Source organism: Bufo bufo, chromosome 1 (assembly GCF_905171765.1).
Source record: "Bufo bufo chromosome 1, aBufBuf1.1, whole genome shotgun sequence".
Lineage (NCBI taxonomy): Eukaryota > Metazoa > Chordata > Amphibia > Anura > Bufonidae > Bufo > Bufo bufo.
The window spans coordinates 812,084,806-812,100,802 of record NC_053389.1 but is presented as its reverse complement, the minus strand read 5'-3'; the positions used below and the strand labels follow the sequence as shown (position 1 = coordinate 812,100,802).

The following is a 15,997-nucleotide window of genomic DNA, read 5'->3' as shown; positions in this document are numbered from 1 at the left end:
TATGCAAATTGCTATTATAAAAACTTAAGCAGCAACTTTTCCAATTTCCAATCTTTATGTAATTCTCAAAACTTTTGGCCACGACTGTACTTACAATTTTCTGTCACCGACCCGGTCTAGCACTGTTCAGTATCCTGGGGGCAGACTTGTATGCATACAGTATATTGTGACTACTAAGGGTTCGTTCACACAAGCTGTCTTCGTGCAGAACACTAAGCAGGAAGTAAAATGCAGAAAGTTACGCCCACCCTGTGCAAGCTCCAAAATGAAAAACCAGGACTCCGCCTGTCCTGGGAGCTGATACCGACCCATGCTCTCAGGAAGAAGTTATGTCATCACTCGTTGTCAGCCAGAAGAGGACGGCTAGAGCTGTAGTCAAACAGCAGGATCAGCAGAGGACACAGCACAGAGGACAACAGAGAAGATCAGATGGAGGAGTCTCAGTTCTACCGATGGCTTCACCTGTTGGGTCTCCTGGCTCTATCATATCTGGTCCTGAAACAGGTGTGGACCCTGCTGATCGGGACCAAAAACCATATACTCTCCCGGTGGTGGAAGACTAACCTCAAGAAGAAGTATGGAGGATGGGCAGGTAAGAGGGGACGGGGTGCACATGAGATGTATGTACACACAGCCTGGATCCAGTATACAAGGTCTGCAAAGTCATGAGTGCTACCTACCTGATTTTTGGATTTCACTGTGGTTGCCTTTAAAGTAATCTCCTTGGGAGAATATAAACCGATGTCCACGGTTCGAAACACTTCTTTTCAGGGTCTTATTAGTAGACCCATGTTTCATCATCAGACAAAATGATGTTCATAAATGATCACTCGCATGAGTCGTATGAAGTAGTGAACAGTGATCTGGATTATTTAAGACTTAACTTTTACTTTGGATATAATATAAAATGAATGAGATATATCCCTCAGAATAACTAAAAGCTGAATACACAATACAGTTTTCCACTGCCCCACGATCAAGGGGACTCTTACGGAAACAGTGACAGCTGTGTCCACACTTACACAATCAGTGTCGGACACTGGAAGGTAACAAGAGCCGGTATGCACTAGTACCTAAGGTGCACAGGATCAGGGCAGCAGCAATCAGTGTATACTGACACCTTATGTGCACAATTCAGGCAATGATGCAGACAAGAGCATTTAGCAGTGTATACATAATGCACAACGACATACAACAAAACAAAACATACAATGATTAGGTGTTAGAAGAAACCATGCAACAAACATGCACAATTACACCCATATCATAAGGTGCACGGCGGCACCATTGAAACCCAGTGTCCTACCCTACAGATAGTGGGTTCTCCAGACACCTCCTTTCCGATGTTTCTGGTTAGGGTGGTCCAGTTTGACAGCAGAGAGTCAGTACGATGTGGAGGGATAACACGAGGATGTTCCTTTCTAGAGACGACCCTCGGGACCCTACAATAGTCCTGTTGGTCTAGCCACGGGGTGTCCCACTAATTGGGCCCCCGTCCGGAACCTAAGGCTACTTTCACACTTGTGTTTGGAGCGGATCCGTCTGGTGTCTGTACAGACGGATCCGCTCCTATAATGCAAACGCTTGCATCCGTTCAGAACGGATCCGTCTGCATAACCAGATCTGATTTTTCACTTCGTGAAAACTCAGAACCGACAGTATATTCTAACACAGAGGCGTTCCCATAGTGACAGGGACGCTTCAAGTTAGAATATACTAAAAGAACTGTGTACATGACTGCCCCCTGCTGCCCGTCAGGTGCTGCCAGGCAGCAGGGGGCAGACACCCCCCCCTATATTTAACTCATTGATGGCCAGTGCGGCCGGCCCCCCCCTCCCCCCCTGTTTTTAACTCATTGGTGGCCAGTGCGGCCGGCCTCCATTCCCTCCCCCCCCCTGTTTTTAACTCATTGGTGGCCAGTGCGGCCGGCCCCCCCTCCCTCCCCCCTAATTAAACCCCCCCCCCCCCCCTATCATTGGTGGCAGCGGAGAGTTCCGATCGGAGTCCCAGTTTAATCGCTGGGACTCCGATCGGTAACCATGGCAACCAGGACGCTACTGCATTCCTGGCTGCCATGGTTACTTAGCAATTTTGGAAGCATTATACTTACCTGCGATGTCTGTGACCGGCCGGGTGCTCCTCCTACTGGTAAGTCAAAGGTCTGTGCTATAAGCAATGCGCTGCACAGACCTTCCACTTACCAGTAGGAGGAGCGCCCGGCCGGTCACAGACATCGCAGGTAAGTATAATGCTTCTAAAATTGCTAAGTAACCATGGCAGCCAGGAATGCAGTAGCATCCTGGTTGCCATGGTTACCGATCGGAGTCCCAGCGATTAAACTGGGACTCCGATCGGAACTCTCCGCTGCCACCAATGATAGGGGGGGGGGATTTTAATTAGGGGGGAGTGAGGGGGGGCCGGCCGCACTGGCCACCAATGAGTTAAAAACAGGGGGGGAGGGGGGGCCGGCCGCACTGGCCACCAATGAGTTAAAAACAGGGGAGGGAGGGGGGGCTGCACTGGCCACCAATGAGTTAAATATAGGGGGGGGTGTCTGCCCCCTGCTGCCTGGCAGCACCTGCCAGGCAGCAGGGGGCAGTCATGTACACAGTTCCTAGTATATTCTAACTTGAAGCGTCCCCATCACCATGGGAACGCCTCTGTGTTAGAATATACTGTCGGATCTGAGTTTCACGATCTAACTCAAATCCGATGGTATATTCTAACATAGAGGCGTTCCCATGGTGATGGGGACGCTTCAAGTTCAAATATACCACCGGATTGGAGAAAACTCAGATCTGATGGTATATTAATAGGGACTTCTGACTTTACATTGAAAGTCAATGGGGGACGGATCAGTTTGCAATTGCACCATATTGTGTCAACGTCAAAGGGATCCGTCCCCATTGACTTACATTGTAAGTCTGGACGGATCCGTTTGGCTCCGCACGGCCAGGCGGACACCTGAACGCTGCAAGCTGCGTTCAGGTGTCTGCCTGCTGAGCGGAACGGAGGACAAATGGTGCCAGACTGATGCATTCTGAGCGGATCCGCGTCCACTCAGAATGCATTGGGGCTGTACGGATCCGTTCGGGGCCGCTTGTGAGAGCCTTAAAACGGAACTCACAAGCGGAACCCTGAACGCAAGTGTGAAAGTAGCCTAACCCTGGAATTGCGTTCCCTATTTAGCCCTGAAAAGATCCCAACATGCACGTTTCTGAGGCAGAAACAGTCCTCTCATCAGGGGAATATATAGAATGGGCCAAAAAGTATGATTCGCTAGCCGGAGACGATGTTCACCGCTAAGCAAATGCTGGGAGTAGTAATCGCCAGCAAGTACAAAAGCCACTAGGAGCAATGGCTCCTAGATGGAGTAGAGTGCACAGATCGGTGCACAACATACAGGGAAAGAAAAAAGGGGGACAGATGAAACACCCCCTCCCTTCGTTGCGGTACACAAGATGATGTTACCTGGTTTTTCTGCAGGAGCCCGCCTTTCTTTTAAAGCATCACATCGGCATATGCACGTGACGCGCACTATGATGACGTCGACTGTCACAAGGTGTAGAAACAGCGCGTGCGCATCGGCATATGTGCGCGACGCGCAATGCAGTGACGTCAGTCATCGCGAGATGTGAAGGCGGCGCATGCGCAGAACAATCTACCAGGATCCAGAGTGTAGCGTACATGGAGCAGTGCTAAGTGCGCCTGCGCCAGTGGCCAGTAGTAGAAGTAGGTCACCGCGCAGGCGCATCGCTTCCGATATATATGCCACAACTTGAGGATACACTGCTATTTTCGCCGGGCATCACAGTTCTCATGTTAGTATCGATAACATGAGAAAAAAGGTTCCACAGTGTGAAAAATAAGCATGGGGGCACTTTCCACCAGATGCATACTGTGGACCCATATTAAGCATAAAACGGACATAATATAGATGCATATGTAGTCCGTGCATACGGGCGTTGATATGTGAGCACCGTATGGGTGTACATCGATGGGCATCGGGATATACAGTACAGACCAAAAGTTTGGACACACCTTCTCATTCAAAGAGTTTTCTTTATTTTCATGACTATGAAGGCATCAAAACTATGAATTAACACATGTGGAATTATATACATAACAAACAAGTATGAAACAACTGAAAATATGTCATATTCTAGGTTCTTCAAAGTAGCCACCTTTGGCTTTGATTACTGCTTTGCAAACTCTTGGCATTCTCTTGATGAGCTTCAAGAGGTAGTCCCCTGAAATGGTCTTCCAACAGTCTTGAAGGAGTTCCCAGAGATGCTTAGCACTTGTTGGCCCTTTTGCCTTCACTCTGCGGTCCAGCTCACCCCAAACCATCTCGATTGGGTTCAGGTACGGTGACTGTGGAGGCCAGGTCATCTGGCGCAGCACCCCATCACTCTCCTTCATGGTCAAATAGCCCTTACTTTCAAAGTTTTCCCAATTTTTCGGCTGACTGACTGACCTTCATTTCTTAAAGTAATGATGGCCACTAATTTTTCTTTACTTAGCTGCTTTTTTCTTGCCATAATACAAATTCTAACAGTCTATTCAGTAGGACTATCAGCTGTGTATCCACCTGACTTCTCCTCAAAGCAACTGATGGTCCCAACCCCATTTATAAGGCAAGAAATCCCACTTATTAAACCTGACAGGGCACACCTGTGAAGTGAAAACCATTTCAGGGGACTACCTCTTGAAGCTCATCAAGAGAATGCCAAGAGTGTGCAAAGCAGTAATCAAAGCAAAAGGTGGCTACTTTGAAGAACCTAGAATATGACATATTTTCAGTTGTTTCACACTTGTTTGTTATGTATATAATTCCACATGTGTTAATTCATAGTTTTGATGCCTTCAGTGTGAATCTACAATTTCCATAGTCATGAAAATAAAGAAAACTCTTTGAATGAGAAGGTGTGTCCAAACTTTTGGTCTGTACTGTGTGTTGTGAGACAGTGACAGGTCTCACGCAGGTTGGAGGCAAGGAAGGGGTGGATAGTGCGGTCCACACCCCTGTTCCACCACAGGTGAGACAAGCTGGATGTAGTCAGGCTGGCATAAAGCACCTCCCAGGGTGTCAGCAAGGGGGAACTGTGGACAGAGGCCTGGATGCTCTGTCTGTGTGGTCTCAGCTGGCCAAGGCTGAGGGACCGGGAGGCTGGGAGATAGCCTGGAGTTGGGGGACGCAGCGACACCTGGGAGGGTCACAGGGCCATAGTCAGGTGGACTACTAGGCCCCAATCCCCCACAAGAAACAGTGAACTAGAGACAGTGGGCGTACTGTGCTCTGTACAGCCAGGAGGCTGTGGGACATTGGCTGAAAAAGCCGCACGAGTTCACAGGGTGTGAACTGTGACCTAGGTGAGTCAGGAAACTCTGTGTTAGTTAGAGCCTAGCCGGGCAAGTGTTTATTATTTTATGTGGATGTCACATTTGTTAGGTGAAGCTGCAACTTCATGATGACCTGTATTGGTTGGAGTGTAAAATAAATGCACGGTTTGGACCTGAAACCTGGTGTCCTAAAGTCGTATCTGTGAGAATGACCCCCGGAGAAGAGCTAAACCCCCACAATTGGTGGAGGAGGCGGGCAGGTGTCCCTACTGATAAGTAAAAGTGCTGGAAGCCTGCTAGTTTGCAGCGGCTGCTGGAGAACTGCTGGTGTTAATCTGGAAAAAAAAAAGTTTTTGGTGTGGTCAAAATGGCAACCTGGGTGAGAGATGGTCCGGTGTGGCGGAAAGTTTGCATACCGGAGGTGATGTCCTCTGGGGGAAGTGGCCCGGTTTGGCGGAAAAGGCCACAGAGAAAGTAATGAAGCAGCTGGTGCAGGAAACAAATTCCTTGTTGAGGAAACCGAGTGCTGCGCTTGGAGAGGCTGCTCTGAAATTGCCTGAGAATGGAGTGCTAGAGGAAAAAATGCATGCCGTTGCCAAGGGCAACCGACGGGAAGAAAACTGGATGGAGAGTGGTTTGGTTTTCAGGAGTTCCTATATTCCATGTCAGTCTGTACAGAGTCCTGGAGAGGAGGTGCAGAGGAACCGTGATGCTGTTGCTAGGAACAACCACTACTCGGTGAAAAGTGGTCCGGTCTGGTGGAAAACCAGTGCCACAGAGGAAATCGTGAAGCAGCTGGTACAGAGATCGGATCGTATGTTGATGGAGCGGAGCGCCGACCCTGTGACGTCTGTGGGTAAGAGCGTTCCAATTATTCCGTGTGTTGCAGAGGATCAGGTGATCCTGGTTCAGACCAGCCCGGGGGCTGAGAACTATGTGCGGGACATTCATGGAGTTAGCATGAACTGTCCAGTTGCTCTCCCTGAGCGTGGGACTAAAGTGACACCTAGAACCAATGGTGCCAAGTTATCTGCATTGCCTAATGAAAATGTGAAGTTATGTAAACTAAGTGATAATGATGACACCCTTTTTCCTTTGCAGGCTGTGATCAGGAAAAAAGCTACCCCTGCTGGTTTAATTGTATATGTGGTAGGGATGTTGATTGAAACTGAGGCAATGCTAGAAGGTGTACCACATGTACTAGGTGCAGATAAGCAGTCTCCACAGGGTTCTATGGTTAGTGAGCTCAGGTGCAAGATAGATGAAAGGGGGGTGACCCATAATGTGAACCAGGCACCTGAAAGAGAGCCTGAGCAAGTGCTGGTGGTTCTCACTGAGGGGGAGTCTCCAGTGAGAACTGGGTCTTGTGGACCTGATGTTACAAATATGTTCATATATGATGTGATGTTGGGCTGGGATATTGTGTCGATGTTGTGGGGTAAGGTAGACACTTCTGCAGATAGTGAGGAAACTCCTGCAGAACCTGTACTTGTCCCTTTAAGTGAATATCTGAGGGAGCTGCACTTTGACCTGCATGGGGAAAGAATATGGACCATTGAAAACAATGGTGCTGGTCAAGTGCAAAGTGATGGTGACAAAAGTGCGGAAATGCATAAGGAAAATATGATGTCATATGAAATATGTGGTGACCGTGATATACCTTTTCCGTTGCAGGTTGTGGTCAGGGGAGAAGCGCCCCCTGATGGTAAAAATGTAAATGATGATGAAACTTTATTTTCTGCATCTGCTATGTTTTATGAAGCGCGATATGACTTGATCAAAAGGTTTGAAGACATGCCTATAAGTAGTGTGGAGCAAAGCCCAGCTCCAGCTCAGTGTTTGAATGTGCAGGAAAATATAGGGTTAGAGGGTGTACCGCATGTACCAGAGGTGGAAATGCAGTCTCCACAATGTTGGTTGGTTACTAAGGAAGTGTCCCAGGTGGGGATTAGCTCAGCGGTGCCCCTAGAGGTCAGAATTAATAATGACACGAGCGGTATAGGTGACGTATGTGCGGTGACCAATAGCAACCCAGAGAGTGAAGCTACCATGTCAAGGTCCTGCGAAACAAAGGTGGTTACTAGTAGCGACCAGACAGTTCTATCTGGCGAGATGGGAATTAAGATAAGAAGACCAGCACTCCGTAATTCCAATGATGAAAAAGAGATTTCTTTATTCGTCACCCATATGTGACGCGCGTTTCGACACCAGTCTGTGTCTTTGTCAAATTACAGGTGATAACAGCTCAATTCCACATACACAATATGTAGTATACGGGAGTTGTAATACCCGTTACTACCAAAGGTCACTTGGTGTGCTGTCGTCCCTCCTAATTATGGGAAGTTGCTTTATGTCAGTTTTATAAAATGTAATGTAATGTGTGTATTTTCCTGTCACTGAAACTTGCACTTACAGGCTTGCTAGGGGTGTCATTCCAGCTTCTAGTCAATAGAGGGAGCTAGGGAGCCCTAGTTTATATAAGGCCAGACCAGGAAGTGCAAGGGGAGACGGAGTCTAGTTTCAGTAAGCTACAGTTGGAGTTTAGACTATGTCTGAGACAAGTCCAGGCCTGAAGCCTGCTGTTCAGGAGAAGATTCCCTCCTGAATACCCATATGCAGAAGCAGGAACATCTTAGCCCAAGGGCCTGAGGAACCATTCAGAAGCTAGGAGAGACTGAGGCAAAGATCAGAGGAGCCAGAGGTACTAAGAAAGACAGAGGAGGTACTTATCTAAGCCCAAATCAAGGATATAAAGCCAGACTTAGGTTAATGGGCCTTGGTGGAGGATTGCTACATTCCAGGATCAGACAGAGTTAGAGTGCAAGCTCCTTTGCTGCAAATCCTGTGTTCAACACTCTGTAATTACCCTGCTGTACTGTATTGCCTGCATCGACCGAATTGCAAAATCGACTGTATGCTGAGGAACTGCGTTTCCAATATTGTCTCTGCCTGCAAACTACTAAAGTTGAAGTTCTGTTTAAGACTACGTTTCCTCAATTTATTCCTGCATCCGCAAACGGCGTGCCACCGTTTACTTGGCACTGGCGTCACGAACTATTCCTACCTATACCTGCCCTTGCAGAGAGTCAGCTGTACCAGGTTAGTGTATATTGCACTACTACACCCAGAAACACCTACTGCACAACTTGAGTACACTGCACTTTCTCTTTTGGCGTTCCACGAACAGGATACGCACGCTTTCTAGTGCAAGAAGCGTGAACTTTGTGCCTTATACAGTTGCCCTGTGACCAAAGTGACAATTTTCCTGTTTTATTCAAGTGGACTTTGTGGACTGAAAATCGTACCCAAAGTGTACCAAAAACCTCTAAAAAGCGCTGTGCAGTGTTGCGCTACCCAGAGGAAGAAAATCGCCGCATTGGAGTGTGGTTTTGTGGACTTTAAACATTCCTGCTTGCCGTCAGTGAATAGACAGCGTTTGTACCTAAAGATGGCCGCTGGGCTTGCTGAATTTACTGCTGCGTCACCTTCATCCCGAAAAGGCGGGAAAAATTGGCGCCTTTCTGAGGAAAAAGCGGGAAGAAGGTCAAGGGCAGGCGCCACGGCTTATCTGGACATTTGCATGTCTGCCAGCATGGACACCGCCTTCCATATACTGGAATACCTGGGGGGCGGCTCCCCAGTGCAGTGGGAGGAGCTGGCTACTCTAATTGACGCGACCCTATCGCTCTCCTCAGAAGGATCGAGCATGTTGGATTGTGAGCAGAGTGTTGCTGCAGCGTCCGCACCAAGGATTGAAAAGATGACTGACACCGGTGTAGAGCCAGAGGAGGCTCCACCGGCCTACGCTCCGGGACCGGAGCAACCCGCCTGCCGCACCAGGGAGAAAGAACCCGAGCCCTACTATGGCTCATGGAAGGACTTTTTTCAGCCATCGTTCAAATGGTCTTCCCTGATGGCGGAGATTCGAGAGGCCGCTATCAAGCGAAATACCAAGACGAAGATCGTGTATGAGGAATTGACCAAGACCATTCACGAGAAACATACGCACACCCAACCCCGCCTGGAAAGGAGAAAGGGAGTGGTGCTGTCGTTTGACAAACCCCGTGGCTACGGGTTTATTCAGGACTATCTTACTGGCAGAGACCTCTATGTCAATCGAAGGTCTGTCAAAAGAGACTACCTCCCTTCGTACCAGCACAGTCTCCGCGAGGGAGAGGAAGTGGAGTACACCCCTGCCGAGGGCCTGCGAGGCCCCTATGCGACTGCTGTGACCCGTCCGAAGCGAGGACCTGAGGATTGGGAGGCAGAAGAAGAAGACCACTCTGGCTGCGAGCGAGAACCGGAACGCTCTCCAGAGCCGGCCCATCACGCCTTTCAGGAGCGGAGCTCCTTCATCGGGCCGAACGTCTTCTGGCAGCCAACCGTGTTGGAGAAATGGGTGAGCCCCTATCCTTCTCCCGAGCTGCCTCGTCGGGAGAAGACACTATCTGAGCTGGAGCAGTTGAAAGGACTGAGTGCTACCTTCCAGAACATCCGGATGGGACGGAGACCAGATGCAAGTCCAGAACCTGAAGAGGCCGAGTCTGCGTCATCGGTGACTGTACCTGCGCCGGCGGCGCCAGCAGAGAACAGCGACTCCGACACCGAGAGTATCGGTGAGCAGATCGTCCGGCTGGAGGAGAAGTTGCGGGAGCTGCGTAAGACCTACACCGCCAGGATCCAGACACCGCCGAGGAAGGATGAGGTAAGGGTGCCTGTCACCACCCGCCGACCGCCTTCTGCTGTCACCGCTCCGTCAGTGCCCCAGACCGGACCCGCGATTGCCGTGAATTGCTGCACCCAGAGCACCGGACCGCTTGCTGCGGCGGTACCAAGTATGTCACACCCTGCAGTGATTATGCCAGGGCCGGCACGGCCCACCAGAGGGTTCACCCCTAGGCCTATGGGGCCGATACCTATTAGGGGCCCCTTTACCCTGCAGCTACCCCCTGATACAGTCATGTGGGCCCATCCTCCTGTAGAGGAATACTACAGACGATACTTGCCAGCAGAGCAAAGTGGATATGATGTGCCACTGTAGTCAGCCTGCTAGGCCCTCGATTTATTTCTTCAGAAGTTGATGTTAACCCTTCCAGGACAGGAGTCCTATGTTGCTGGTCCTTTGTTGCAGCTGCCAGTTTGTCCACGGCTCAGTGGTAGGTGTTGACCACTGAAATCACAAAGTCAGCAAGGCCACGTTTGTTTCCAGGACCTCCTGCCTGCTTTTGTTACCCCACACCAAGTTGTGCCTGTTCCTTTGTTGCACCTTTTACCCTTCACCCCCTTTTCAGGTTGATCAGGGGTGTTACAGCACTTGTCTTTGCTGTCCATTTTATTGTGCAACCTGTTACCAAGGAACCGTGCCCGGAGACAGACTCAAAAGTACCTGAGCCTCTGAGATTCTTACTCTTTTAAAAGTATTGTGCCCAGAGATGGACTCCACCGCATGAGAGCCTCTGTGATTTAATGAGAAATAACCTGGGTACGGACTCATGTTTGTTATTTGAGCCTCCAAGAACTTTTATACCGTTTTCTACTGTTTTATCATGGACTTATTCATTGTCATGGACTATCCTGGTTATAATGTTACGCTGTGCCAGGTCAGCGCCCCCGTTCCATTCACTATCCTGAGAGAAGAGAACGACGCCCCTTGTCACTACCCTTCACCTTTGCCAATTGGACCTGATGTAAATGTAAATGCAGATGAATTACATGTATGTATGCCTGCATGTCTCTATTTTCTATTTCAGGTAGAGATTCCAGTTGGGCGACCCATGATGGAGTACGAGGTCGTACTCAGCTTAAAGCAGTGGGGTATGTAGTATACGGGAGTTGTAATACCCGTTACTACCAAAGGTCACTTGGTGTGCTGTCGTCCCTCCTAATTATGGGAAGTTGCTTTATGTCAGTTTTATAAAATGTAATGAAATGTGTGTATTTTCCTGTCACTGAAACTTGCACTTACAGGCTTGCTAGGGGTGTCATTCCAGCTTCTAGTCAATAGAGGGAGCTAGGGAGCCCTAGTTTATATAAGGCTAGACCAGGAAGTGCAAGGGGAGACGGAGTCTAGTTTCAGTAAGCTACAGTTGGAGTTTAGACTATGTCTGAGACAAGTCCAGGCCTGAAGCCTGCTGTTCAGGAGAAGATTCCCTCCTGAATACCCATATGCAGAAGCAGGAATATCTTAGCCTAAGGGCCTGAGGAACCATTCAGAAGCTAGGAGAGACTGAGGCAAAGATCAGAGGAGCCAGAGGTACTAAGAAAGACAGAGGAGGTACTTATCTAAGCTATAGCCAAGGATATAAAGCCAGACTTAGGTTAATGGGCCTTGGTGGAGGATTGCTACATTCCAGGATCAGACAGAGTTAGAGTGCAAGCTCCTTTGCTGCAAATCCTGTGTTCAACACTCTGTAATTACCCTGCTGTACTGTATTGCCTGCATCGACCGAATTGCAAAATCGACTGTATGCTGAGGAACTGCGTTTCCAATATTGTCTCTGCCTGCAAACTACTAAAGTTGAAGTTCTGTTTAAGACTACGTTTCCTCAATTTATTCCTGCATCCGCAAACGGCGTGCCACCGTTTACTTGGCACTGGCGTCACGAACTATTCCCTACCTATACCTGCCCTTGCAGAGAGTCAGCTGTACCAGGTTAGTGTATATTGCACTACTACACCCAGAAACACCTACTGCACAACTTGAGTACACTGCAAATACACCATTTAAATACAATTCAAATAACCCGCCCCCTAGTCACGTAAGTAGTCACATGACCGGGAACAGACTGATCCGCCCCCAGCCACATGACCAGTGACGTGACTGTAGCATCGTATTGCTACGCAACCAGCCCAAACCAAGTTGAAACTATCTAGAGACAGAGTGCGGAAAAAGTATGTATCAGGGTCCATAGGCTACTAGATATCTGGTTTAATCCTAAATCGATTACAAATCAGGGATAGCCATTTTTACACCGTTCAGATACACTTTGAGACCGCCTCTAAATCATGCAAGTGGTCACGTGACTCGGGTCAAGACCCCGTCACATGACCAATCACATGATCATGACATCATATTGCTACGCAACTCGTCCAAACAAAGTTAAATCTGCCGAAAGACAGAGTACGGCAGGATATATATCAAGATCCATACCTCATCTAAACATCTGAGTAATCCGGGATTAATTACAAGACTGAAACTAAAATTAGCACAAAGAAAAAAAAGGAAAAAAGAGAAACACTTAATTGACATGCGTTCCACATATTGAATCAGATAAAACCGCTCAACGAGTATTCCTTATTGAGGCCTTTAGGGGCAAGCGTCTCAAGTCGATGGATCCAATATGCTTCACGTTGGTGGAGCATCTGGATCCGATTTCCTCCACGTCGGGGTAGGTTCACTTCTTCTATAATTTGTGAGATGCAGTGATTTATTTCTTTAAAATGCTGACGGATAGGTAACAAGGTGTTTTCCTTCCTAATCGTGGACTTATGTTTCCCTACTCGGTCTTTAATGCGCATTGTTGTCTCTCCAACATAACACAACCCACAAGGACATTTAAGTAAATAGATCACAAAACTGCTGTCACATGTAAAGTGACCCCGAATGGGGATTTGTTGTCCTGTGTGTGGGTGTGAGATGTTGGAGCCTTTGATAACATTTGAGCAGTGAACACAGTTAAGACAGGGAAATGTTCCTTTCTTGACTGTAGAGAGAGTGAGCTGTCGCAGGAGCGTCCTGTCACTTCCTATGTCCGCCCGAATAATCATGTCCCTGATATTTTTGTTACGCTTGTAGCACATCATGGGACATTCCCTGAACTCCTGAATTGTAGGATATGATTTTTGTAAGATGTTCCAATGCTTATTAATGACCGCTTTAACGCGGTCCATCCAGGGATGATATTTTACAATTAGTGGTATTCTCTGTCCTTTATCTTTCTTCTTTTGTGGTTCTATGGGACTTGCTAACTTGACAGGGTACTGGTTACTTACACTCGACCCCTTCTTCAGGCTGCCCTCCACACCATCCTTCCTCTACTTCACCTCCAACCTTCCTTCCTTCAAATAAAACACCGACACCTGGATGGATAAATTGGCCACAGCAGCCTTTTATTAAACAAAACATACATATATATAGTTGTCACATTAACCTAACCCAGGGGGAGGTCCTTGAAGCCCGGAAACCTTGGAAACCCTGCCGGGGTGGCCAACCTTACCTCCAGACGTTGCACCTTAGCTCGGAAGCACCACGGTTGACACACCCCAACAATCCCGCCACAGCCGCCAAGCAACCATGGGAGTCCAGCCCCCACCGTGGGGCCCTCCCATCCTCATCCTCTGATAAACCCACCGACTCCAAGGACCTCCCACCGCCAATCTAAGCCGCCGCAACAATAACCTTCCTTCTTCTTCCTTCTTCATTCCTCGCCTTTTCTTCTTCCTTTCTTTATCCTTCCCCCCTTTTTCTTCTTTTTTTTTTTTTTTTTTTTTAGAACCCTCATTATGCAGACAGCACGCAACCCCAACCTATACCGACAGCTATTTCCCAAGGGGGGCCCAGCCCTTCTCCCCCCCTCCAAAAACAAGGGTGGGTGGGCGGGGGTCAGAACGCACAAAATGGCCCCTGTCTTCTGCCACACATCCCCTCTTAACCCCTTTGTCCCCCTCCCACCAACTCAAACCTACCAATCCCTAACCATGACCAGGGAGGGGTCTCCTTAAACCACCCCCTGTCATGTTCGCCTCCCCCTATGCTACGCCCTCAGTCCGGCTTCTTCTTATCCCTCTGTTCATATAGCAATTGGGGAGGATAACCCCTATCCACAAATTTCTGGGTAATTTCCTGCATCCTAAGATCACGTGTGTCCCGATCCATTACGATGTTGGCCACCCTTTTAAACTGCGAGTATGGCAATGATTTTTTCACAGTTGAGGGGTGATTACTGTGGAATGACAGCAGGCTATTTCTGTCAGTTTTTTTGACATACAAGTCAGTAGTGATCCTGTTGTTAATTCCTCTAATCACCCATGTATCGAGAAAGGAGACACGTTGTAAATCTTGGTGCAGGGTAAATTTCAATTCAGATCTTATATTATTAATGTAGTCCATAAAGGACATGAGGGTCTCAATGCCGCACCGCCACACGCAAAAAACATCATCTATGAAACGTTTCCAAAATATACAGTGGTTCTGATATAGCTCACTTGGGTAGATATACTCTCTCTCAAAGTGTGCCATATAGCAATTTGCGTATGGCGGTGCGGCATTGGACCCCATCGCGGTCCCACACCGCTGCTGGAAAAATGTGTCTTGAAATAAAAAATAGTTACGTCGCAAAACAATAGAAAGTAAGGACAGAAAAAAAATCCTTCTCAATCCCTGTGTATGTGCTATCATCTAATAGTGCCTGCACGGCCGCCAGGCCCTTTTCATGAGTTATACTAGTGTATAAGCTACAGACGTCTAGAGTGACCAGGATACAGTCCTGCGACAGCTCAATCTCTCGTATTGTCTCTAAGAAATGTGGTGTGTCCCTAAGATAGGAGGGGGCCTTCTTAGTGAGTGGGGTCAACACTTTGTCAAGAAACATTGCAGGGGGAGAAAGGACTGAGTCCGTGGCTGCAACTATTGGGCGTCCCGGAGGCTGTTCCAGGGATTTATGCACCTTAGGAAGTGTATAGAATACAGGTGTCACTGGGTGTTGGTTGATTAAAAATTCCGCTAACTTTTTATCAATAACTTCATGTTTTAAATTCTCATCAACCAAGGCCTGTAACTCCCGCTTAATTGCCCAGACCGGATCCCCCTGCAATGTTTCATAGACATTGTGGTCAGATAATTGTCCAAGGATCTCCTTGACATAGTAGTCTTTGTCTAATATGACAAGGGCTCCCCCTTTATCCGCGGGTTTAAAGACCAGGGAATCATCATCAGTGAGATGATTTATTACCTGTCTTTCCTCAGCAGATAGATTATGGTGTATATAGTAGTCTCCCTTTTTAAATTTCGCAATTAACAAAGAAACATCATGTTGCACAAGCTGTATATATGTTTCACTGGGATGATATATTTTCGGCGGCATATAATGGCTCTTTAGCCTTAAACCAAACTGTTGCAAGTTTAACAGTGATTGTACATTCTCAGTTGAAACAACATCATGTGTAGATACATTTGAAAAATGGCTTTTAAGCCGTATATTGCGGAAAAAGCGATTTAAACCCATATCCAGTCCAAATGTGTCCAGACTAGCCGTCGGACTGAAAGATAGTCCCTTTTCAAGGAGTCCAATTTGGAGTGGAGAGAGATTCTTAGAAGATAAATTTAGTTCTAAGGTGTGCTGAGTACCTGTGACCGGGTTAGGCGTGGAGCTTCGGCGTCCCCGATGATGGCGTCGGCCTGAGCGCCTGGTGTCGGCCTTCTTGGGCGTCTGCGTGCTCCTAAAAAATTCATGAGATGGGAATTAAGTCGGGTGACGTCAGCCTAGTGTCTGAGGCCCACGTCCAGGCAGTTATAGATGACCTGACACGACAGTACAGCTGCAAACAGAAGTATGATCTCTCTCTCTCCTCACGCTCCCTAGAAACGTTAGAGAAGGGACTAGCTGTCTTCACAAAGAAACGGAAGAAGGCTTCAGAAAGGGAAAAGGAGGAGAGC

At 48.0% G+C, this 15,997-nt stretch overlaps 1 protein-coding gene across 1 annotated transcript in view; it reads left to right on the top strand.

The window, feature by feature from the left end:
- Positions 1–241: 241 nt before the first annotated feature.
- The window catches only part of LOC120986581 (very-long-chain 3-oxoacyl-CoA reductase-like), a 96,385-nt gene continuing 80,629 nt past the window's right edge, over positions 242–15,997 (top strand). The window contains exon 1 of the mRNA XM_040415242.1: positions 242–592. Within this exon, the coding sequence (XP_040271176.1) occupies positions 430–592 (163 nt within the window). The 5' untranslated portion in view covers positions 242–429. The remainder of the gene's footprint in view (positions 593–15,997) is intronic.